At 43.7% G+C, this 24,094-nt stretch overlaps 1 protein-coding gene across 1 annotated transcript; it reads right to left on the bottom strand.

Moving 5' to 3' along the window:
- Window positions 1-3,681: 3,681 nt before the first annotated feature.
- LOC116524096 (oocyte zinc finger protein XlCOF6.1-like) lies at window positions 3,682-17,771 on the bottom strand. The gene is made up of 2 exons (XM_032239181.1): window positions 17,615-17,771; window positions 3,682-5,805 (listed from the first exon to the last, which is right to left on the bottom strand). Exons 1-2 carry the CDS (start codon window positions 17,769-17,771, stop codon window positions 4,928-4,930), a joined length of 1,035 nt encoding a protein of 344 aa, XP_032095072.1. The 3' UTR covers window positions 3,682-4,927.
- Window positions 17,772-24,094: the final 6,323 nt, after the last annotated feature.

Genomic DNA, 24,094 nt, shown 5'->3' with positions numbered 1-24,094 from the left:
CTGGAACCAGGAAGCCCAGTGGCCGCTGGGATTTGTGGTCCGATTTGCTTCCCAACCCGAATGGAACCCGAAGCGCTTCTGGGACTCGTAGTCTTCCTTTCCTTTCACGATTCAAAAGTGTTTCTCGATGTCAGGCGCGGCAAGACGGGTGGACTTCAACTCCCAGAATTCCCCCAGCTAGGATTCTTCTCATCCAAGAATCTGGAGAATCTCCTTGGATGAGAAGCGAAACGTCTTCAAAGAAACCCCACCCACCCAAAATCCAGTTGCCTCTTGAAAAAGCACCTTTGGGTGTCCCAGTTAGTATGATATGCAGCCAAAAGCTTCCAGCAGATCTGCAGCCCCTCCGTTTTGGAAACCCAACAAAGCAAGACATAAAAGGTGAAGGCAAGTACCCTCCTCCACCATTTTTTAAAATTTATTTTGCAGTTGTTCAGATATGCTGTTCCTGAATATGGGGGCTCAGTTTAAGCATCATAGCTCGACAGTTAATATTTTTCCTACAATGGAATGTCTATGGAAATTCTCAATCATCCAGGTCATGGTTATCTCAAAGGTGCTTTTTCAAAAGGCAAATGGACTTTCTTGTTTTTTTCTTTTGAAGACGTTTTGCTTCTCATCTGAGAACTGAAGCAGCTTCTTGGCTTGAGAAGCGAAATGTTTTCAAGGAAAAAAACAAAGAAGACCAGTTGCCTTTTGAAAAAGCACCTTTGGGACATAACAATGGAATGAATTCCTCTCCCCCGCAGTGTTACTTTTGCAAAAATGTGCAATCAGTTGCTTTCCGTGTATAAACTGAAGGTATCTTTCATAATTCTGAATCAGCCTAGCCATTTTTCTTCTTTACATTACAGCATCATGTTTAACTTTTCTAACTAAAGGACTGGAGCTTACTATGTATACCAGTATAAATAAAAGGGTATATTCAGTGGTGGAGGTGCTAGTGGCTGTTGTATCTTTTGTGATTTCTCTGCAACAAAACTTATAGCATAAAGTAAAGGTAAAGGTTCCCCTTGCACATACATGCTAATCGTTCCCAACTCTAGGGGGCAGTGCTCATCTCCGTTTGAAAACCGAAGAGCCAGCACTGTCTGAAGACGTCTCCGTGGTGATGTGGTGATGTGGCCGGCATGACTAAATGCCGAAGGCCCACAGAACGCTGTTGCCTTCCCGCCAAAGTGGTTCCAATTTTTCTACTTGCATTTTTACGTGCTTTCGAACTGCTAGGTTGGCAGAAGCTGGGACAAGTAACAGGAGCTCACCCCATTACACAGCGCTAGGGATTTGAACCGCCAAACTGCCGACCTTTCAATCGACAAGCTCAGCATCTTAGCCACTGAACATATAAAGGTTAAATTAAAAGCAGGAACCTGCTCAAAAGGAAACTGGGCAGAGGATTGTTTTATGTAATATATTTAATTGATGACAATAACTGCTTTATAAATTACTAATGCAAAAAATTGAATTTTTAAAGACATAGGTTATATAGAGTTGTACATCACAAACTTCTCAAAACCAGAACAATTTCAATTTCAAGTCAGAGAAATCCAGCAAAGGTTTTTACAGATAATTCATCCCTCCTTCTGTCCCACAATTTCATATTTAATTACACAACACCCATCCTTAAACTTGCACCAGGTATTTTCAAAATTCAAGTCTTCAAATTTCCAAGCTTGAAAAACACTGCTCTGAAGAATCTCCAAGCACTTTTCAGGTGAGCTGGAAACACCAACCCTGTCCCAATATATGTTACTGTGTGCATTTTGACATGCAGCTATCCTCCAATAAACAGACTGTATCCATAGGTCTGGATGCTTTGTTAAAGGAACAGGGTGGTGAAACAGCAATGCTGTGTGTATAGAGTGTGGATTTATTGTCCTCAGATTAACATATGCCCAGGCAGGATTTTTCTTGATGCTTCTGCTTCCTCCAAATCTTAAAGGAAAAGTCCCTCAGGATGCATTTTTTGGAGTGAGGGACAGCAATAGCAATAGATTTATATATGGCTTCATAGTGCTTTTACCGCCCTCTCTAAACGGTTTTACAGAGTCAGCCTATTGCCCCCAACAATCTGGGTCCTCATTTTACCCACCTCGGAGGGATGGAAGGCTGAGTTCAACCTTGAACCAGTGAGCTTTGAACTGCAACTGAAGTAGCCTGCAGTACTGCACTTTAACCACTGTGCCAACTTGGCTCTATTATGCTGGGATGCTGGGAAGATGACCCTTAAAGGGCCAGGTCCCAATAAAGATTCATGTTTGACCACTAGGTGGAGCCCAAGATACATTAAAGAACAACAATAGCAATAAAAATACATAATTACATAGGCAAAGTTTATGCTGAAGGCCTGACACCTAGAATTTGGGAGCATGCTAACTGGGGCATCCTGGGAACTGCAGTCTTATCACATCAGAAAGTTATAGGATGAATACAGCATTAAATTTGCCCCTATCATTTTTAGACTAGCAATCATGAGTATCGTCAGAACAACGAGGCAATGGTTTGGAAAGTCCTCTGCTATCCTCCTGAGCCAAACATTGTGTTGTGGGCCCGCCAGCAGCAGATTCAGACAGTGAGGAGGTTGGGGAGGAACATGGGCCAATACTGGAATCTGGGGAAGGCTTTGATGAGGGCTCTGTGTTGGAGGCAGAGATGGGGCCAGGGCCATCTGACAGTTATCAGCTGCCTTCGGAGTTGGAGATCAGTGGAACAGAAGCTGGAGCCTGTTCCCAGTGCGTGCATGTGTAGAGCTGCCAGGAGAAGAGAACAGCTAAGGAACAAGGGCCGACTCAGGAGTAAAACCACAGGTGGAGGGTGAATGGCCCCTCCCATAGGGAATAAAAGAGGAATAAAAGGAGAGGGGTGTTTTACAGGAGACAATTAGTTCAATTTGGAGTCCTAGTGGACAACCGTTTAAATATGAGCCAGCCGTGTGCAGCAGCTGCCAAAAAAGCCAACACAGTTCTAGGCTGCATAAACAGAGGGATAGAATCAAGACCATGTGAAGTGTTAATGCCACTTTGTAATGCCTTGGTAGGGCCACACTTGGAATACTGCATTCAGTTTGGTCACCACGATGTAGAAAAGATGTGGAGACTGTAGAAAGAGTGCAGAGAAGAGCAACAAAGATGATTATGGGACTGGAGACTAAAACATATGAAGAACAGTTGCAGGAACTGGGTATGTCTAGTTTAAGAGAAAGAAGGACTAGGGGAGACATGATAGCAGTGTTCCAATATCTCAGGGGTTGCCACAAAGAAGAGGGAGTCAAACTATTCTCCAAGGCACCTGAAGGCAGGACAAGAAGCAATGGGTGGAAACTAATCAAGGAGAGAAGCAACCTAGAACTGAGGAGAAATTTCCTGACAGAACAATTAATCAATGGAACAACTTGCCTCCGGAAGTTGTGAATGCTCCAACACTGGAAGTCTTTAAGAAGAGACTGGACAACGATTTGTCTGAAACGGCATAGGGTTTCCTGCCTGGGCAGGGGGTTGGACTAGAAGACCTCCAAGGTCCCTTCCAACTCTGCTATTGTATTGTATTGTATTGTAATTCATGAGAGTGAAGATCTGTTTCTGATTTCTTGCCAAGGAATTGCTGCTACAGCGTGGCGTTTGGAAGGTATCGGCCTGGCAACTTTCCAAGCTTGATAAAGGTCTATAGTTGTGAAATCTCATGAAAGACTGTTTGCCGGGACTTTGCTGGAGAGGAATTCCCTTTAACCTAAATAAAAGAGGCTTTATCGGGACAAGGGGTCTGCTTTCTGATCTTGGGAAGCCTGGATCAGAACACATTGTTTCCTTCATAGAAAGTCTCCTCCCCCCCCAAAAAAATTGGTTGCAGTTTGAACCAAGGAAAGCACCACTTCAATAGAGCCCACACAAGCATTTACACTCTTCACTGTGGCTCGCCTGCTGCTGTTTTGAAACACTTGGGAAATTGTTATTTCTGTATGATGAAAGATAAACAACGGACAAATTGATGGACCGAAAATGTTGTGGGAGGAACAACATGGACAACTGAACCAATTGTTCCACGTAACACTAGCAGTAGCATTTAGTCTGATATACAGAGGTTCCCAACCTGTGGGCTGCAGCCCATAACTGAGGTGTGGCCTATTGGCCACAGGGTTGGCTGGCCAGTGGGGGCATGTATGCACATGCACCCCTCCCACACTTGTACTAGCATCACCACATAGGCACTACCACTATTTGCGCACCCCAGTCCCATCCACTTTTGTGCGTGCGCATGGCACTTGTCCCTCCCCCGCTCCAGGCCGCCAACCTAGAAAGCTTTGGGAAACTCTGGGATATACCACCCCATAGTGTTTTATAGCACGCTCTGGGGGATTTAAAATATAAGCATTATTTGCATATAGGCCCCAACAATCTTGCTCCTCAGTTTACCGATCTCAAAAGGATGGAAGGCTGAGTCAACCTTGAGCCCCATCAGGATCGAACTCCTGGCTGAGGGCAGTGATAGCCTACGATACTGCACTTTAACCACTGAGCCACTAGGGCCCCAGGTACAACTGCCATTAAAACTCAGTCCTTCCCATGATTTAGTTGTACATCTCTCTTCAACATTACTTCTGCGATCAGTGTATCTCTTCCTCCATCGGCATCAATGAAGCGTTAGTTTTAAGAAGCTTTTTTTTTTTAAAAAACCAACCCTAAATGTAAATTATTCAGAATGTATTCCATTTGAGTCCGCCAATCTATATTGAATAACATTTCTTGGCCTTCAAAGCCATCGTCTCATTTAAGGTCGTCACCGGGCCTAACTCCTCGAATGCACTCGGTGGTGGACCTTGAGATGTAACGTCGCCTAAAATGTTTCCCACACACTAAGCATTTGTAGGGTTTCTCTCCTGTGTGGATTCTCTGGTGCTTCACAAGACTGGATAGCTGAGCCAAAACATTTCTTACAACGCCAGGCACGTGTACGGTTTCTCCCCCGTGTGGATTCGTTGGTGACCCACGAGAGCCGAGCGTTGAGAGAAACCTTCCCACATGTGGGGCATTTGTAAGGCTTCTCCCCCGTGTGGACCCTCTGGTGATTGACAACATCTGAATGGAGCATAAAAGATTTCCCCACACTGTGGGCATTGGTAAGGTCTCTCCCCTGTGTGGATTCTCCTGTGTTTCACGAGATCAGATTGTTGGGCAAAACTTTTCCCACAGTTCAAGCATCTGTAAGGTTTCTCCCCCGTGTGAATTCTCTGGTGGTTGACAAGATTCGACTGATGAGCGAAGCGCTTGCCGCACTCCTGGCACGTGTAGGGTTTCTCTCCAGTGTGGACTCTTTGATGGCTCACCAGGACAGACTGACGGGCAAAACATTTGGTACAATGCAAGCATTTGTACGGTTTTTCCCCGGTGTGGACTCTCTGGTGATTGATGAGAACCGAGTGGCGGGCAAAACACTTCCCGCACTCCAGACATTTATAAGGTTTCTCCCCCGTGTGGACTCTTCGGTGTCGGATGAGTTGTGATCTCTGAGTAAAGCGTTTCACACACTCCAGGCACTCATAAGGTTTTTCTCCTGTGTGGATCCGGTGATGGTTGGAAAGGACGGACTGCCGTGAAAAACACTTTCCACACTCGAAGCATTTAAAGGGCCTCTCTCCTGTATGGACGCGCTGGTGTTTCACGAGCTCTGAGCGATGAACAAAATATTTTGAACATTCCAGGCATTTAAAAGTTTTCTCTCCCTTGTGAACTAGTCGATGTACAGCAAGATCCGATTTCTGAACGAAGCATTTCCCACACTTTCGACAGGAATTTTTTTTCCCCAATGCCCCTGGGGAGAGAAAAACAAATCTTGAAAATAGAAGGGGCAACACATTTTCAAGAATTCCTGAATGAGCATGTAGTTATCTATCTATCTATAGGAAAGCAATAGCCAAATTGATACTGATATTTTGTAATAAATATTATTTTTTATATATACAGTGGGTTTGGGTTTTTTCTCCAAGGCTTTACACCACCCAGAGCCTCATTGTTTGATCTGTGTAGCTTTAAGTAAAGGTAAATGTTCTCCTCGCACATATGTGCTAGTCGTTCCTGACTCTAGGGGGCAGTGCTCATCTCCGTTTCAAAGCCAAAGAGCCAGCACTGTCCGAAGATGACTCCATGGTTATGTAACTAAATGCCGAAGGCACATGGAATACCTTCCCACGAAAAGTGGTCCCTATTTTTCTACTTGCATTTTTTAACGTGCTTTCGAACTGCTAGGTTGGCAAAAGCTGGGACAGGCCAAGTAACAGGAGCTCACTCCATTATGCGGGCGCCCGGGATTTGAACCGTCAAACTTCTGACCTTTCTGATCCACAAGCTCAGCGTCTTAGTCGCTGAGCCACCACATGTAGCTTTATAAATCTCAAAAATAAATAAATCCATGAAGGCCTTTGTCATTAACTGAATGCTTTGCCAATATCATATATTATAAAACTTGGCCAGGAGTTTAATAGCATAGTTAATCAATGGGGAATTGGTTGATTCACTTATGGTCTGTGGTGGTTTCCTTAACAATTGTGGCAAAAATAATTGTAAAATTGTCACGTGATGACTATGAATTTTCTGGTCCCTAGTGTGGTAAGTTGAGGATTGCTGTAAACAATTGTGTATTTTTAAGCAAGAGTCAAGAATTAGAGGCTAAAGGACATGTTTATTGGTTTGTACAAGCTGGAATCAAGAAAATATAATGGAGTTATGCATCTTCCAAGATTTTAGGTGATTTCAGATCAACAAGAGCCATCCAAACTAAAATGTTTAAGCTTTTGTTATCTTTTCCCATAAGTTATTATATTTTCTTAGCTGCATTGTAATCTGCTTCTACATTTCATGTTTTCCCCCCATAACTTTGGGATTTTACTGGTTTGAGATTTAGGATTTACAACCTAGAGTGAGTTTATTGACTCTATAATTTAACAATGTTCAATTTTCCTTCCTTGCTGTTTAGTTTAACTTTTTGTGGCACAAAACTGTCTCTACAACTCAGTGGATATTTTGAATAGAAACTGAATTTCTTATGTTTATGCAAGGTGAGAAATTGTGATTGATTAGCAATGGCTGCATCAATTAGCCATAATATTTTCCTTTTTTCTGATTTAAATACCATTAATATGCAAATTGCACCTGACTGTTCCTAGCTTGAGGGGAATAAAAGAGAATAATTGAGTTGGAAGGGACCTTGGAGGTCTTCTAGTCTAACCCCATTTAGGCAGAAACCCTACATCACTTCAGAGAAATGGTTATCCAATCTCTTCTTAAAAACTTCCAGTGTTGGAGCATTCACAACTTCTGAAGGCAAGCATTCCACTGATTAATTGTTCTAACTATCAGGAAAATTCTCCTTAGTTCTAGGTTGGTTTTGCTCTCCTTGATTAGTTTCCACCCGTTGCTTCTTGTCCTGCCGTCAGGTGCTTTGGGAGAATAGCTTGACTCCCTCTTCTTTGTGGCATCCCCGGAGATATTGGATGATTGCTATCAGGTCTCCCCTAGTCCTTCTTTCATTTAAATAAACCTACCCAGTTCCTGCAACTGTTGTTCATATGTTTTAGCTTCCAGTTCCCTAATCATCTTTGTTGTTCTTCTCTGCACACTTTCTAGTTGAGCATAGAATTATTCTGATAGCTTCATTTGAGCTCATTTTACTGACTAATTGAACTGCTTCTCTGTATTAATTAATTATGTGTAACTCCATTTTTCCAGCATTGTAAATTAATTTTGTCCAGTTAAATTCTATGAAGATATTATACTTGTCACCATAAGAGGGAGCTCTTAAATAAGGAATGATTATTTGATGCCATTTCATTGGTGGGGGGGGGTGTCTATGTGGTCATTTACGGTCAACATGAACTTGGTGGCAAATAATCAATTAATAGATATTAATGAAATGAATTTAACTTCACAGAGAAATTTAATTTCTTTTTTAATTTAAGATTTTTTTATTTTTTAATACAAATTATACATATTATGGGAACAAAGTGTTAGTCTGAGTCTTTTCTTTTACACCCACTCATTTGCATAGTCCTTTTCACATCATAGTTTCGTTTTCACTTTCAGCCAAATTATTCTCTTCTATTATTTTCATCTTTGTGCTTATTTTTCTTCAATATCTTCTATATATACTATAAACAACATATATCTGCTAATTCAATTTAAACAGGGAGCATTTCTTTCAATTTTTCTACAATTAACAATATATTATAATTTCTTAATTAATTCATTGCATAACAATCTTACTACTATTCTCTTTGATCTACTAAAGTACCTCTTTTCCCCTTTCTTTCCCTTTTAACCATTTTCTCTTGGGCTCTCAAAAATTCCACTTTTACTTTTAATTCTTTTTTTTCTTCCCCTTTCTCTTAACTTCTTTTAAAGAAAACTTAATTTCTATTGTAGCTCTCCTTAGTTTTACTTGATTTTATACGTTTTGGGCCTATTTTAATTTCACTGATTTTCTGCACTTTAATCTTTATATTCATTTTTAAATTTTTAAATGTGTTTGAACTAGTATAGTATTCATTCTTAACTGGCCCTAGTTCAACGCAAAAGACTGATGATTTTTCTAAAATGAAATAAGCTAAACATGTGCTTTATTCAGAATTATTATAAAATGTGTGGTGTTTTAAACACATTCTTTATATTGCACTTCATATGATTCTAAAGAAATTTGTGGCATTGAATTCATCTTAGTCTCTCAGGAAGAAAGATCAACTGCAGTGATTCACCTAACTGTGGCAAGAAAGGTCATAAAATGGTGGCAAAATTCATTTAGCAAATGTCTCACCCAGCCACATAAATGTTGGGCTCAATTCTGGTTATAAGTCAAGGACTATCTATATTGAGACAAAAGAAGAGAGATTCCCGTGGTTCCATTTGCCAGCGGGATATTTTTTTCATCTCTCACCTGAGTTGTTGGCATCCCCCCTTGAGAATCTAACCGCCATGGTGGTTCTCCTGTTCCAGACGAGTGATGAGATTTGGCTTGGCACAGGAAACCCTTGACAGAAAATCAAATTAAAAATCACTGTCCTGAAAATACAAGGGAGAAGCAGAGATTGATCACAGCCCTTTATATCCATTTAGCTCAAAGAAAGAAGGGAGGCTCATACCCGCCTCCTGCCGATCACCTCCCAAAGACCTATTAGATCCCACAGACTAGGCCTCCTCCGAATTCCATCTGCCGGCCAATGCCGATTGTCGACCACCCAGAGGAGGGCCTTCTCTGTGGCTGCTCCAGCCCTCTGGAACAATCTCCCCGTGGAGATTTGGACCCTCCCTACCCTTCAGGCTTTCCGTAAAGCCATTAAGACCTGGCTGTTCCGGCAGGCCTGGGGCTGTTGAGTTCCATTCCCACTCGAATTGGTGTGTTTGTTGAGACCTTTTAAACTGGTTTTGTATTGTTGTTTGTCTTTTTTTTTTCCCCTTTTGTATTGTTCCCTTCCCTTCCGGTTTGTTCACCGCCCTGAGTCCCTTCGGGAATAGGGCGGCATACAAGTTGAATAAAATCTAAACCTAAACCTAAACCAGAGGGAGTATTCAGCAGGTTCTGACCAGTTCTGGAGAACCAGCAGCAGAAATTTTGACAAGTTCGGAGAACCGGTAAATACCATCTCTGGCTGGCCCTGCCCCATCTATTCTCTGCCTCCTGAGTCCCAGCTGATCGGGAGGGAATGGGGATTTTGCAGTATCCTTCCCCTGGAGTGGGGAGGGAATGTCAATTTTGCAGTATCCTTCCCCAGAAGTGGGGAGGGAATGGGGATTTTGCAGTATCCTTCCCCCAGTAGTGGGGAGGGAATGGGGATTTTGCAGGATCCTTCCCCAGGAATAGGGAGGGAATGGGGATTTTGCAGTATCCTTTTCTCAGGAGAGGGGAGGGAATGGAGATTTTACAGTATCCTCCCCCTGCCACGCCTACCAAACCATGCCACACCCACCAAGCCACGCCCACAGAACCAGTAGTAAAAAAAATGGAATCCTACCACTGCTCATACCTAAGGAGGCCATGTTTTCATAATTCTCCACCATGACTTCTTTATATAAAGCTCTCTGGGCTGGATCCAGGAGAGCCCCCTGGCCCTCGGTGAAATACACAGCCACATCTTTAAACGACACCAGCCTCTGAAAGGACAAAGAAAATGGATTCAGCCTCCTCGTCTCTCCAAATTCTCTTCTTGGGCCAGTACCTGGTAGAGGGACCTTGGAGTCCTAGTGGATGATCACTTAAATATGAGCCAGCAGTGTGCGGCAGCAGCCAAAAAAGCGAATACAATCCTTGATTGTATAAACAGAGGCATAGGATAAAAATCATGTGAAGTGTTATTACCGTTTTATAAACCCTTAGTAAAGCCACACCTGGAATACTGCATCCAGTCTTGGTCTCCAGGTTTACTAAAAATATGTTGAGACTTTTGGAAAAAGTTCAAAGGAGAACAACTAAGGTGATTAAAGGCCCAGAGATTAAAACATGAAGAACGATGGCAGGAATTGGGTTTAGCTACTCTAGAGAAAAGGACGATTAGGGCGTAGCATTATAGCCGTGTTCCAGTATTTGAGAGGCTGCCACAAAGAGGAGGGAGAGTCAACTTATTTCCCAAAGCACCAGAAGGCAAAAGAAGAAACAATGGCTGGAAACGAATCAAGGAGAGAAGCAACCTGGAATTAAGGAGAAACTTCCTAAAAGTGAGAATATTTAACCAGTGGAACAGCTTGCTGTCAGAAGTTGTGGGGGCCTTATGACCAGGGGTCCACTTCTTTGGTTCGGTTCCACCACAAAACCGCGTTCGACTAAAGCGCGCTTGATGAAACCGCGTAGCTGACGTCATCACAGCGCAACAACAGCGCAGAGAAAAAACCACGCTGTAAATGCTAAAGCTAAAATTAACCCCTAAACCTAACCGCCCTAAACCTAACTCTAAACCTAACCCTTAACCTAACCCTAAACGTAACCCTTAACCTAACCCTAAACCTGTGGAATTCTGGGAGTTGAAGTCCACAAGTCTAAAAAATTTGAAACCCCTGTGTCAGTGCCTCACCAGCCATAAACCTCACAGCATGTCACTGCTCCACAGTCTCCACGTGGCCCATTTTGGATGCCAGGTAAGTGCAGGGCCCACGTGGAGGCTCGGGGAGGGCAAAAAACAGACTACCTGGAAGCTCCAGAAGGCTAGAAATGGGCCCATTTCCAGCTTCCAAGGAGCCTCCGGAGCCCGGGGGAAGCCATTTCCACCCTCCTGGAGGCTTCTGGAAAGCGTCCAGAGCCTGGGGAGAGTGAAGAATGGGCCTCCCGGAAGTTCTCGAAGGCTGGAAATAATGGGCCCATTTCTGGCTTCCAGATGGTCACCGGAGCCCAGGGAAGGCCATTTTTGCTCTCTTGGAGCTTGAGGAAAGCCTCCAGAGCCCAGGGAGGGTGAAAAACAGGCTTCTGGGAAGTTCTGGCCTCCAGAGAGCTGCCGGAGTTCTGGAAAGCCGGAAATGGCCCATTTCAGACAAGGGGCTGACCAGTCTCTTCTTAAAAGCTTCCACTGATGAGCAGGGGTGGGCTTCAAAAAATTTATCAACAGCGGAGATAAGAAAATGTTGTCGAAGATTTATCAATTTTTGACCTGTCAAGATGCTAAAGAAGAGATGGATAAAAGCCTTCTAATAGGAAAGGGGAGAAATTTTGGGCTATGAGATTGAAATGATGGGATCTATGGAGTAAGACTATTAAACTTACAATATCTACAGCGTTTAAAGAAAACATATACAAGATGGTTTATAGGTGGCACTTCCCCCCCAACGAGGTTAGCCAAAATGTTTCCTGGGTTATCTCCACTGTGTTGGAAATGCAGAAGAAGGGATGGCACATTCTACCATATTTGGTGGTCCTGTACTGAGGCCACGAAATACTGGAGAAGGATTCAAAACTGGCTAAAAGAGGTTACCGGGGCAAGCATGGAATGGAAACCCGAGACTTTTTAACTAAGCATAAAACCAGAAAACATGAGTAAACCTATATGGCATTTGAGCCTACATATAATTGTGGCCGCAAGAATAACCTATGCGCAATTTTGGAAATCTACTACCATGGTTCCACCACAAAACCGCGATGCCCTTATCCGCGCCGACATAAGTGCGGAGGCAAATCCGCGGCGTCCGAAGCGCTAAGAAAAAAACGACCCTACCGCTGCGACAACAGCGCGGTGACAGAAGGGCATTCTACATGCTTCGTTCTTTGCCTCCAAAGGTAGCCCTCCTCCTCCAGCTGACAGCGGCAGCGGGCACGGGGCAAAGCGGGCTGCCCAGCAGCAGCAGCCCGCGGGAAGGGTCCAGCACAGCCGCGGGGGGCATCAGGAAGCGGAGGAGGACGCGGCAGCGGCGGCGGCTGAGGCTCTCCCGGGCCGGCGAAGCGGGCTTGCCCGGCGGAGGCAGGCTGCCCTCTTCTTCCTCAACAACATCTCCTTGGACGGGCGGCCGGCGCCTCCCCCGGAGGAAGAGGCAGGGCGGGCGGCGGCGGCGGCTCTCCCGGGGCCGGCGAAGCGGGCTTGCCCGGTGGCGGTGGCCGCCCATCCAAGGAGATGTTGTTGAGGAAGAAGAGGGCGGCCTGCCTCTGCCGGGCAAGCCCGCTTCGCCGGCCCCGGGAGAGCCTCAGCTGCTGCCGCTGCTGCATCCTCCTCCGCCGCCAGCGTCGGCGGCCCTGCTCGGGCCCCCCGCGGGCTTCCTGCTGCCCCCCGTGGCTGAGCTGGACCCTTCCCGCGGGCTGCTGCTGCTGGGCAGCCCGCTTTGCCCCGTGCCTGTTGCCGCTGTCAGCTGGAGGAGGAGGGCTACCTTTGGAGGCAAAGAACGAAGCATGTAGAACGCCCTTCTGTCACCGCGCTGTTGTCCCCGCGGTGATGACGCGCGATGATGACGTCGCGACTTTAGTGACGCGATTTAATCTCCGCTATTTTGCGTAGCGCGGTTTTGTCGTGCCACGATTTGTATGTCTTTTTTTTTTTTAAAGGTATAACCAATGAAGATTATTTTTTTTTAAAAAATTATCAACGGGTTCTCTGGTTGCTGGCTTGGCTTGGTCATGGTGGGAGTGGCCTATTCGGCCTCCTGCATCACGGTGGGGGGGGGTTGAGCAGGGGGTTGGACTAGAAGCCCTCCAAGGTCCCTTCCAGCTCTATTCTGATTGATTGAAGATACAATCCTTCCACCCAGAGACCCATGGGAAACAAAAGAGAAAGTGGAAATTGGCATCTACGATTGGCCCAAGAATGAAAGGCACACAGGCAGACCATCACCATTAAGCCCAATAGGTTATGTTTTTTCCAATACTCTATATAGGTATGCTCAACTTATAACCATTCATTTAGTGACTGTTTGAACTTAGTGGCACTGAAAAAGTGACTTATGACCGTTTTTTCACACTTATGAACCACTGCCGCATCCCCATAATCACGTGATCGAAATTTGGCCGCTTGGCAACTGGCATGTACTTATGTCGATTGCCGCATCCCACCCAGGGTTACATGATCCCTTTTTGTGACCCTCTGACAAGCAAAGTCAATGGAGAAGTCAGATTCACTTAACAACTGTGTTCCTAACTTAAGAACTGCAGGGATTCACTTAACAACTCTGATAAGTAAGGTCGTAAAATGGGGGAAAAACTCACTTAACAACTGTTTTGCTTAGCAATGGAGATTTTGGGCTTAATTATAAGGTAATAAGTTGAGGACTACCTGTGAACCAATGTTTCTCAACCTTGGGAATTTTAAGATGTGTGGACTTCAACTCCCAGAATTCCTCAGCCAGAATGGCTGGCTGGAGAATTCTCGAAGTTTAAGCCCACACCAGGTTGAGGAACACTGCTATAAACAACCAGTGCATATTCCACTAAGTTCAAACCATGCGATACCTTAATAGGTTGAAAAAAATCATGGAATTTCTTAGTAAAAATAATAAGCCCAAGAGTCTGTTATCCACCTCCTCAAATACTTTTCATGTTGGAGATTTTTCTAGTAAGAAAACAGGAATTAATACACAGATATGTTTCACTCAGATCCATGAATGGATAAAATAAGATTTATTCAAAACGCTGGAATATACCATGATGGTTGGAAAGATAAAATCTGAATTTAGGAATGAAGAAAGATGCATTTTAAAAAAAGTGACAGAATTTGGAACACTTATACAAAATCAACACCATCTGTTAGGGCGCTATATATCAACTCCTACTAAGTTATGACATGGAGATAGAACAAGTAAAAAAAAAAAAGCACTATAAAATGAACTTTAAAGGAACAGCCACAACTCAACAATGGGAAAAACTATGGATCAAATCCATTAAATTCACTTTAAGTCATAATTCTTTAAGTCATAATTAAGTCAAAATCTTTTACAGATGGTTCCCAGTTCCGATATAGATAATTATTCAGGAACAAACCTTGGAAATGTCATGAAACAGAAGGGATATTTCAACACATGTGATGCATATCTGCTGGAAAAATATCGATAGTACCATCCCTGAATTTTAGAGATTCAATTGGAAATGAAATCATGTTTAACTTGGTATAATCCCAGAATACGTTAACAAGAAACAAGAACTTACTGAGACACTATATGCTCACAGCTCCAAGGATAAACTTTGCCAAGCATAGGGAGAAATTTAAGTTCACAATCAGATATCTTTGGCACTGTATCTTTCTCCACAGAATTCCTACCGGATCGGCTAAACTGGTAATGAGGTGGCGCAGTGGTTAAATGCAGCACTGCAGGCTACTGCTAGATCAGCAGGTCAGCGGTTCAAATCTCACCGGCTCAGGGTTGACTCAGCCTTCCATCCTTCCGAGGTGGGTAAAATGAGGACCCAGATTGTTGGGGGCAATATGCTGACCCTCTGTAAACCGCTTAGAGAGGCCTGAAAAGGTCTATGAAGCGGTATATAAGTCTACTGCTAATGGTATGCCGGCCTGGGTCGCAGAACCGGCAGCAACCCAGGCTGGACACGCCTCTAAACCGGTTCCCTGGCCGCCGCCGCCATCTTTTCTTTTAGTTCTGTGCATCAGGTGTGTGCACGAGCAAACTGTCAGTAACGCCGAACCCACCCCTGGGGAGAAAGATACAGTGCCAAAGATATCTGATTGTGAACTTAAACTTGAAGAATGCAGGTAGTCCTTATGACCACAGCTGAGTCCCAAATTTATGCTGCTAACTTTTCTTACCACATTTGTTAAGTTAGAAGCATGGTTCAGGGGTGGGTCTCAGCCGGGGTTACTGCCAGTTTGCTTGTATGCGTGCACGTGCACAGTTCAATGGAAACGATGGAAATTGTTCTGGGCATGTGCAGAACTAAAAAAAAAAAAAGATGCTGGCAACCGGGGAACCGGTTCGGGGGCGTGGCCAGCCTGGATCACTCATTTTACTGCTCACACCTCTGGCTTCCCCAATTGACTTTGCTTGTCAGAAGGCCACAAAAGGGGATCACGTGACCCGGGACACTGCAACCATCATAAATATGAATCAGTGGCCAACCATCTGAATTTTGATCATGTGATTATGGGGATACTGTAATGGATACTGTAAGTGTGAGAAAACATCCTAAGTCACTTTTTTCAGAATATTGTAACTTTGGTCCCTAAGTGAACTGTTGTAAGTCAAATACTAGCTGTATAGTTTAAAGAACTATAACTCTGCTTAACTCTGAGCAAGGGTTAAAAGGCGAAAAATTCCTTATGCAAAGGAGACCCGTAGTTCTCTCGCCTCCCCCTGCAGTTAGCACTAAGCAGACTCAGAGTCATCCACTGTGACTCTGGAGTCTGGCAGCAACTACCTTAGTCTTTTTCCTTTTAATTATTCTTTTCTTTTCCTCTTGACACTGGTGAGGCCCCGCCTCCCCTGCCTCCCCTGACTGCACATCCCTGGTAGACACCTCCCACTGGCAAGATGAACTACAGGTCTCTGCCATGCATGCGTGGGGGGAGGGTCCATTTTGGGGGGGAGTTTGCATTGCATTTTGGGGGTTCGCACACATGCATGTGCCCCTCTGCATCCCATAATGGGCCTGGAAAGCCTCCTGCACCAAACCGGAAGGCAAAAATGGGAAAGGGGGTGGCATGTGCCTCCCGCTGGCCAGATGGTCTTCAGGTCTCTGCCGCGCATTCACGGGGTGTGTGTGTGTGTGTGGAGTGCATGCGTGGAGGACGATCGCATTGCATTTTGGGGTTGTGCGCATGCACGCTTTGGGCACACGGCATCACAAAGGTTAGTCATCACTGGTCTAAATGTTTCCAAATACTGAAGATCAGTTGAAGTATACAGAAGGAGTTAGTTAGAGACCGAGATACTTATTTACTCTTCCGAATAGCTCGTTTTTTTCCCTTCCCCTTTCTTTTTCCCTTAACATTTATGAATAATAATAAACAACACAGATCTTAGTATTAAGCACTTTAACTCAAAGACACAAACCTTAACTACATTATAAAGTAACCTTAGCATATTTTGCAATTGTCTATCCATACCATTCTTCGCTTCAGTTGTACAAATCAAGAAACCTTACCTTATGTTTATTGACTTTTAATAAATTAACATTGCTATGAACTTTGTTCTCCTTATCTTTAAAGGTTTAACTTCTCTGAACGTTCATAGACTTAACAATTTATTGCTTACATTGATTGATACATATCTCTGTGCCCAGCTAACCCTCGCATTTAAATAATATAACATCCACATAATGCAATAAAATAATTACTCGGGCAGGAGAAGAATACAGAAAATGTTCCCTTTTACAAATCATATAGTAGATGTTCTGAAGAAAAAGATACAAAGTTTAGTGGAAAAGGAGGATAATGGAATTGGCTGGAGGAAGCAAAAGAACATCGTGAAAAAGTTTGTTGAAACTTAAGTTTTAAGATCAGTCAAGTTTCAGGGAGCAACTCTTAGAATTTCCTAGCTAGATATGCTGGCTTGGGAATTCTGGGAATTGAGTCCACCTCTTTTCAACTTGCCCAGGTTGAAAAACACTGTCTTTAGAGTGCTATTTTATTTTAGGCAAGGATAACGCCACTTGCACATAAGTACAGGTATTAGGTATTGGCATCCTTCAGTCTCAAAAGACTATGGTGTCGTGCTCTGGAAAGAGGTCTTAAAACAGCATCTGGTGTGGCTAAAAAGTGGCAATCCCTTCCACACTAAGTCACACTAAGACCACACCATGGTCTTATTTTGGTCCAATAGTTCCTTGCTTCTGCACATGTCCACCACATATGATAATATGAACCTGTTGCTTGTTGACACTTCCAACATTTCACTGATTTATCTTTAAACATCTTAGCTAGTTTTTCCGGTGCTATGTGCCATCTAAAAAACATTTTATACAAGTTTTTTTTTTATAGGCTGTTGACAAGGTTAGTTTATAGTTTCTTTCCCATAGTTGCTGCCATTTTTCAATCTCAATCGTGTAACTAAAATTCTTTGCCCAGTTTAACATAGTGTCCTTAACCACTTCTTCTTCTAGTCTAATTCTTAATAAATAACTATAAAATTTCTTAATTATTCTTTCTCCTGTTCCCATCAGTATCTTATCCAACTCTGAGCTTCCAAAGTTAAAATCATATTCCCTCTTATCTTTTTCATACCTTGCTTGTATTTTTGCAATTGCGAAAACCAACCTATATCAATCCCTTGTTCTTCCAGTTCTTGCTTTTGTTTTAGTTCCTCCCTTTCTATTAAGATATCTTTATATCTGATAATATTCTTCATGTTACTGATATTTGGATGTGTCAATGCTTCCATTGTTGAAAGCCACATTGGTATTTCTAAATAATGTTTCCCTTTTACTCTTTCCCATGTTATCAATACTCAATGGTGGGTTTCAAAAATGTTTAGAACCTATTCTGTGGGTGTGGCCTATTTTGTGGGCATGGCTTGGTGGTCATGTGACCAGGCAGGTATGGCCAACTTGACATCACTCATGCACACTCAGACACATGACCACCACCCCTAAGCCATGTGGCAAAATTTTTTGGAACTCCTATGAAAGGGGGGGGGAAGAGAGGGGAAAACCTCCCAAAAATAGACAACTGAGGATTAAGGGCCGAAATTAGGGAGATCGGAGGAGGCAAGACAGAGGGAAATCCAGTAGAAAGCTCTCACAAGCTGGGGAAAGAACTTTGGAAGATCGGAGGAGGCAAGACAGATTGGAATCCAGGACAAAGCTACCACACGTTGGGGAAAGAACTTTGGGAGATTGGTGGAGGCAAGACAGAAGGGAATCCAGTAGACAGCTATCACACGCTGGGGAAAGAACTTTGAGAGATCTGAAAAGGCAGAACAGAGGGGAATCCAGTAGAAAGGTATCACACGCTGGGGAAAGAACTTTGGGAGATCGGAGGAGGCAGGACAGAGGGGAATCCAGGACAAAGCTACCACATGCTGGGGAAAGAAGATCTGAAAAGGCAGAACAGAGGGGAATCCAGTAGAAAGGTATCACACGCTGGGGAGAGAACTTTGGGAGATTGGAGGAGGCAAGACAGAGGGGAATCCAGGAGAAAACTCCTGAGCTTGCCTCTGTTGTCTGGTGGATTGTTACTTCCGGGTCCATTTCACCATCCGGTTCTCCCCATCCGGTGCGAACCGGCAGAAACCCACCACTGTTAATAGTCCATTTCTTATGTAATGTCTTTGGAAGGAGCCATGTATCTTACTTTTACCATACCACAAAAAGGCATGCCAACCTAGTTGCAAATCATGTCCTTCTAACGTCAAAAGTTTTGTATTTCTCAATACAATCCATTCCTTCATCCAAGTTAATACTGCTGCTTGATAATACAATTCCCAATTTGGTAATCCAAACCCACCTCTAGCTCTTACATCTTGCAATATTTTTATGTTAATTCTTGCTTTTCCCCCTTGCCATATATATTGATTTGGCAGTGTTAATTATCCTGTAATATTACATTGGATTGATTTTCCCATTCAAACCCACTTTGTTTTTAATAAGTTCAATATTTTCATAAATTTGCATGTTTTTTTAATGTAGACAATACCTAACAGCTAAAGAGTTAGAAATGCATAAAAAGCAATGTCCTAACATAAACCATTAACAACTCAATTTTTCCGAGCCCTTCTTTATATAACAAGCAAAAATGATATAGTAAAGAATAATTTAGGATATGGTAGAATAAATACGGGTAAATACAGGGAATCCTCGACTTACAAAAGTTCAAAGTAACAATGGCACTGAAAAAAGTGACTTATGACCGTTTTTCACACTTATGACTGTTGCAACATCTCCATGACCATATGATTTACATTCAGATGCTTGACAACCGGTTCTTATTTATGACAATTGCAGCATTGGGGGAGGGGGGGTGTTCATATGATCATATTTTGCGATCTTCTGAGTCAACGGGGAAGCTAAATTCAGTTAACAGTATTACTAATTCAACAACTGTGGTGATTCACTTTACAAACATAGCAATAAATATCGCAAAATGGGGCAAAAGGCACCTAGCAAATTTCTCACTGTAGCAATAAAAATTCTGGGCTCAATTATGGGCATAAGTCAAGAATTACCTGTACAATAGATAAATACAATTTGTTCCTATACTGAACAACGTGGTATATGCAGTACAATGCAGTGAGCCATGTGCTGATCTGTACATGGGGAAACAAAACAATCACTTCATAAACGCATGGCACAACATAGGAGAACAAACCCATCAGGACAAGGTTCAGCAGACAATCAATCAATCAATCAATCAATCTTTACTGATTAGCCCTTGGGCCATATCAAAATACCAAGTTCCAGAGACAAAAACTACAGTTTAAAATGAGATTGAAATAAAGCACAGTTTAAAATGTAAATAGAATAAAATACAATTTAAAATATAATCAGAATAGAATGCAATAATTTAAGATACAAATTCAATGTGCTTAAAATTACATTACAATGTCACCCCTACGTCTACCCCGTCAAGTGGTCTTTCCTAGAAATCTACCACGTTCTGTGGTTCAGCAGTCCATCTGCATTTAAAAGATACAGGCCACTCTTGGAAGACAACAAAGTCTACATTTTGGACAGAGAGGACCGCTGGTTTGAAAGAGGGGTCATAAGAGGCCATCTATGTCAAAATTGAACAGTCCTCTCTCAACAGGAGGAGAGATACATCATCTATCTCTAGTCTACAACACAGTCCTTTCAACAGTTCCAAGAAGGCTTCACATCATTTGCACCACTCAGGTGACCCTCAGGACACAGATAAACCTCCAGGTGACCTTAGAGACCCACTAAAAGAATGCAAATAACCAGCTACAATCCTTCCATTCCCCACCATCCAGTCAGAGGTGAAGAAGCTTCTTGGATGAGAAGCGAAAAGTCTTCAAAGAAAACCCAGAAAGTCCAGTTGCCTCTTGAAAAAAAAAACACCTTTGGGGCAATTTGCTCCTATGCTAAACCTTTGCTGGTGCCAGGACAATGATCCAACAGACAGCTTGACATCATCGGTTTAATGCAAAGACAAAGCTTCCCTTTGGATGAGGGTATAATTTTATTTATTTATTCTTAGTCAAGGCTGTTTTTATTCTTTACTGAAGGCTTTTATTTCCTTTATCCCGTTCCCAAAGTTGAGATGCCTGCAACTTGAGATGTCCAACGGGGGAGGGGGGGGACATTGAATAATGATCAACAACTCATATTGCCCTGCCTTTGAGTGAAACAAGAACGGAATGCAGACCAGAGATGCGGAGAAATCCTTTCCTGCAAATGGCCCCGGGTTGCATTTATCCTTCCTCGCCAACCCAGGGACCCCCTTCAGCACCCACATACCCACTCCCACTCCAAAACGGGCAGGCCTTCGGGTTTGTCACTCCGCCAACTTCCCTAAGAGCAACTTTGCAGCCTTGGAGGGGCGCCGCCAAATCCGCGGATCGGACGATCCCCTGCAGCCAAAAAGCTCCTAGGAAACAACCCCCCCCCAAATCTCCTGAACCCCTCGCTCGCCCGCTCCCCTCTTTGTCTCCCTCCGAGGAATCGGACCGCACAGACGGGCTGAGAAAAAGCCCAGACAAAGGGACGGACAGTGTGCCCAGCGCACCCACCCCCACTCGCTTCTAGGGGGATCCCTCGATCCCGCCGCCGACCCCTTACCCGCATCGGCCGACGGTACGACGGTGGCTCCCCACCCCCGGGAGGGTTTGCCTCCGACCCGACCCTTCAGTGCGATTCCTCCGTCTCCCCCGCCGCGGAGATCCACGCCTCCTCCATGCCCGATCGCGCAATCTCAGCTGCCAGATCTCTGGCTCGGGAGCGTCCAAGGAGCCATCTGGCTGCTGGGACGTGTAGTCCTCCTTCCCGGTGTTTTTGATTGCCGGGCTAAATCCGACCCACTCGCATAGACACTCACACGCGGGATTCTGGGAGCTGTAGTCGTCCCACGCCCACCCACCCCATTTTACGCTTCAGCGGCAATATTTAATCTGGTAGCCCAGAGTTAAAGCCACAAGCAAATGACAGTCGCCGGCCTTATTAACCCTGTGAAGATCTGCAACTGAGCGCTGAATTTCCGATGATCAAACTTGTGTCCCAAAGGTGCTTTTTCAAGAGGCAACTGGACTTTTCTGGTTTTTCTTGAAAGACGTTTGGCTTCTCATCCAAGAATTTTAGGCTTAGAATAAGAGAGTTGGAAGGGACCTTGGAGGTCTTCTAGCCCAACCCCCTGCTTAGGCAGGAAACCCTACACCATTTCAGACAAATGGCTATCCAACATCTTCTTTAAAACTTCCAGTGTTGGAGCATTCACAACTTCTGGAGGCAAGTTTTTTCATTAATTAATTGTTCTAACTGTCAATAAATTTCTCCTTAGTTCTAGGTTGCTTCTCTCCTTCATTAGTTTCCACCCATTGCTTCTTGTCCTGCCTTCAGGTGCCTTGGAGAATAGCTTGACTCCCTCTTCTTTATGGCAGCCCCTCAGATATTGGAACACTGCTATCATGTCTCCCCTAGTCCTTCTTTTCATCAGACTAGACACAGTTCATCCTATGTTTTAGCCTCCCCTAATCATCTTTGTTGCTCTTCTCTGCACTCTTTCTTAGAGTCTCAACATCTTTTTTACACTGTGGCGACCAAAACTGGATGTAGTATTCCAAGTGTGGCCTTATCAAGGCATTATAAAGTAGCATTATAAAATGGTATAATGGATGGTGGGGAATGGAAGGATTTATACTCCTTCCCCACCATCCAATACAGTATTCCAGTATTTGAGAGGCTGCCGCAAAGAAGAAAGGGTCAATTTATTTTCCAAAGCACCAGAAGCCAGGACAATAAATAATGGATGGAAATTAACCAAGGAGAGAAACTACCTGGAATGAAGGAGAAACTTCTTAACAGTGAGGACAATTACTGTATATACTCGAGTATAAGCCTAGTTTTTCAGCCCACTTTTTGGGCTGAAAAAAGCTGCCTCGGCTTATACTCGAGTCAGTGAAAAATTTGCCCGAAATGGAGGAGAAAAAGGGGCGGGGCCATGCCGCTGGGTGACACTCGTGAATGGCCCAGTGCCCCTGTGAGTTTCCCCTCCCTCTGTGTCAGTTTGCCGCGCAGCGCGCACCGCACCATCCCCCCTCCTCACGTTCTAATGTAATGCAGGGCTGTCTTACGATTCCCCTTCCTCCCCCTCCTGCCGCTCTGCAACGATGTCCCACCTCCTCCTTGTTATGGCAAGCAGCCACATAGCGATGTCCCACCTCCTCTGGTACAGTGATCCAATGATAGGAATCACTGTGCCGTGTGTCATAGGAGGCGGGACATCGCTCCCGCGGCTGCACGGGACATCATCATCACAGCGGGACATCAGCATCATGAGGTGAGTGAAGTATTTCATTGAATACACCGCTAGTTTACTGTTTTTCTTTGAAATAAATATTCAAAAACATTATTGGTATCTATTTTTATTTTTGAAATTTACCGGTAGCTGCTGCATTTCCCACCCTAGGCTTATACTCGAGTCAATAACTTTTCCAGTTTTTTGTGGTAAAATTAGGTGCCTCGGCTTATATTCGGGTCGGCCTATACTCGAGTATATACGGTAACCAGTGGAACAGCTTTGCCTTCAGAAGCTGTGGGTGTTCCATCACTGGAGGTTTTTGAGAAGAGATTGGACAGCCACTTGTCTGAAAAGGTATAGGATCTCCTGCTTGAGCAGGGGGCTGGACTAGAAGACCTCCAAGGTCCCTTCCAGCTCTATTCTGATTCTGATCCAGTCAGCTGAAGAAGCTTCTTGGAGAAGCCAAACATATTCAAATAAAAACCAGAAAGTTCAGTTGCCTCTTGAAAAAAGCACCTTTGGGACAACCATGACCTGGATGACTGTGAATCTCCATAAACTGTGTAATCCTCATCTTGAAATTCCCAAGAAGCACAAAAGAATTTCTCACAATAGAATTGGTTAGTGTACTTTTGTCCTAATTCTGAGAAAACGCCTGCTACTCCAAGCCAAATTATTTCCAAATCATCTTTCTATACAGGTAGTCCTTGACTTACAACCACAATTGAGCCCAGAATATAGGTTGCTAAGTTAAGTGCTAGGTTTTCACCCATTTCATGACCTTTCTTGCCACAGTTGTTAAGTGTATCATCACAGTAGTTAAGTTAGTGACCTGGTTGTTAAGTGAATCTGTCTTACCCATTGATTTTGTTTGTCAGAAGGTCGCAAAAGCTGACACATAACCCCATGACACTACAAAGAGCATAAATATGAGTCAGTTGCCAAGCAGACACATTTTGATCACATGACCATGGGGGTGCTACAATGGTCGTAAGTGTGAAAAATGGTCATAAATCACTTTTTCCCCCAGTACTGCTGTAACTTTGAACAACCACTAAACAAACTGCTGTAAGTCAAAGACTAGCTGTATCTGAACATTTTGCCATCTAGAATATTCAAATTATCTACATGGCTTATGCACTTGATTTCTCATTTTTCTAATAAAGAATTTAAAATGCTGGTAGTTCATATATACAGGTAGTCCTCAACATACAATCACAATTAGGATCATAATTTCCACTAAGCAAGGAGGTTAAGTGAGTTGCATCCACCTTTATGATTTTTGTTAAGTGA

This window comes from Thamnophis elegans, chromosome 2 (assembly GCF_009769535.1).
Source record: "Thamnophis elegans isolate rThaEle1 chromosome 2, rThaEle1.pri, whole genome shotgun sequence".
Taxonomy (NCBI): Eukaryota; Metazoa; Chordata; class Lepidosauria; order Squamata; family Colubridae; genus Thamnophis; species Thamnophis elegans.
The sequence above is the reverse complement of the archived record's forward strand: the minus strand, read 5'-3'. Positions and strand labels throughout refer to the sequence as shown.

Coding starts and splice junctions, on each gene's coding strand:
- LOC116524096 (XM_032239181.1), bottom strand. CDS start 17,771: ATGGAAGCATTGACACATCCAAATATCAGTAACATGAAGAATATTATC. Junction 5,806..17,614: donor ATTGCAAAAATACAAGCAAG/GTATGAAAAAGA, acceptor TTCTCTCCCCAG/GGGCATTGGGGAAAAAAAAT.